The following is a 2,029-nucleotide window of genomic DNA, read 5'->3' on the forward strand; positions in this document are numbered from 1 at the left end:
AGAACCGCCTTGTTGAATTCTGCCTGCCCGATGTCACTGAAAAGCTTCTGAGCTGAGAATTGTGCAGGTAAAGAAAGTCCCTGATCAGCCGCAACCTTCTGACACTCAGCTTCAAACTCAGGAATCATCTGATATGTGAAACCAGTTATGCAAGAGTAAATATTTTTGTTGCACTAAAGCAGAATGCATGCATGCTGTCATGTCATGTCCTGTCATGTCATATGCATGAATACATTTATGAATGAATGAAAATAACCTGAGTTAGGGTGACTTTTCCTTTCTCCAAGCGATACAGTGCATTCTCACTGCCAAGTTTTGCAATTACATTCATTCTGAAACCCCTAGAGCAAAACAGCATTGGTAATGAAATATAATATTAAATGAAAAAAAGCTATATGACAGAAAAATAGCTAATGAATATTAATCGCGTTATCGTCACGTTCACCAAATAATCGTACCTGAAAGGCAAACGACGGTTAAAGGGCGCGATGAACAGTTGGGGCGTTTACGAATCCTGCGTCTCTCATTAGAAGCTCCAGGAATGTTGCCAAGCAACGTCAACGAGACGTATGTAATATATTCATAAGCCAAGCCTTCACTATAGTAGTTTAAAGAGCTCAAAAGTCAAGAAAGTTATGTCAATCTCAAACTTTATAAAACGTTTGTGAATACTAGTTATTTAATATAAAATGCCTTTTTTTTAAACATGCAATATGTCAAGTAAATATAAATGATTATTAAAAAATATATAATATATTAAAGAAATATTAAACAATATATATATAATATATATAACATATTCAAATATGACAAAAAGACGTATTATAATGCACAAAACATTATTTAATAAGTCAATAATTAAATGTACCAACTATTATTGTTGTTTCATAATATGCATTTTCACAAAACAGTGTTTAGAAAATCATAACATCATAATCATAACAAATATCAAAACAAAAAATCTGAAAATATTTTTTATTTACATTTAAATTTATTCATTTAGCAGACGCTTTTATCTAAAGCGACTTACAATTGGGGAATACATCAAGCGATTCATCTTAAAGAGGCAAATAGACACAGGAAGTGCTTGTAATACCAAGTTTCAGGCATTGTTCAAATAAGTACAAGCTAGACTGGGGATTAAGTAAAGAGAAGCAAGAGTTTTTTGTTGTTGTTGTTTGTTCCATTTTGTTTTTTGTTATCATTCCACCAGCCAGGAACAGTGAATGAAAATGTTCTGGAAAGTGATTTTGTGCCTCTCTGTGATGGTACCACGAGGTGTCGCTAACTTGTAGATCCCAAGCTTCTGGAGGAGATGTAGATTCGTAGTAGTGAGTGGAAGTAGAAGGGTGCTGAGCCCGTGGATGTTCTATACGCAAGCACCAATGTCTTGAACTTGATGCGAGCCGCAACCGGAAGCCAGTGCAAGGGAGATAAAGAGAGGTGTGACATGGGCTCGTTTGAGCTTGTTGAAGACCAGACGTGCCGCTGCATTCTGAATCATTTGTAGAGGTTTGATTGTGCTTGATGGAAGTCCAGCCAGAAGAGCATTGCAGTAGTCCAGCCTAGAAATGACAAGGGCCTGGACAAGAAGTTGTGCAGCATGCTCCGTTAGGAAGGGCCTGATCTTTCTGATGTTGTGCAATGCAAACCTGCAGGAAAGTGATTTTGAGCCTCTCTGTGATGGTACCACGAGGTGTCGCTAACTTGTAGATCCCAAGCTTCTGGAGGAGATGTAGATTCGTAATAGTGAGTGGAAGTAGAAGGGTGCTGAGCCTGTGGATGTTCTATACGCAAGCACCAATGTCTTGAACTTGATGCGAGCCGCAACCGGGAGCCAGTGCAAGGGAGATAAAGAGAGGTGTGACATGGGCTCTTTTGAGCTTGTTGAAGAGTAGTCGTGCCGCTGCATTCTGAAACATTTGTCAAGGTTTGATTGCGCATGATGGAAGTCCAGCTAGAAGAGCATAGCAATAGTCCAGCCTAGAAATGACAAGGGCCTGGGCAAGAAGTTGTGCAGCATGCTCCG

At 38.9% G+C, this 2,029-nt stretch overlaps 1 protein-coding gene across 2 annotated transcripts in view; it reads right to left on the reverse strand.

Moving 5' to 3' along the window:
• The window catches only part of LOC107717245 (bifunctional epoxide hydrolase 2), a 17,752-nt gene extending 17,412 nt beyond the window's left edge, over positions 1–340 (reverse strand). Inside the window, exons 1-2 of one of the 2 annotated variants that reach the window (XM_016523928.1) lie at positions 257–340; positions 24–128 (exon numbers count right to left, since the gene is read on the reverse strand). In XM_016523928.1, coding sequence (XP_016379414.1) covers positions 24–128; positions 257–331 — 180 coding nt within the window. In that variant the 5' untranslated portion in view covers positions 332–340. Of the gene's footprint in view, positions 1–8; positions 129–256 lie in introns of both variants that reach the window. The other variant, XM_016523929.1, reaches the window with a different exon arrangement.
• Positions 341–2,029: the final 1,689 nt, after the last annotated feature.

Source organism: Sinocyclocheilus rhinocerous, unplaced genomic scaffold, assembly GCF_001515625.1.
Source record: "Sinocyclocheilus rhinocerous isolate Xijiao unplaced genomic scaffold, SAMN03320098_v1.1 scaffold1144, whole genome shotgun sequence".
Classification (NCBI taxonomy): Eukaryota; Metazoa; Chordata; class Actinopteri; order Cypriniformes; family Cyprinidae; genus Sinocyclocheilus; species Sinocyclocheilus rhinocerous.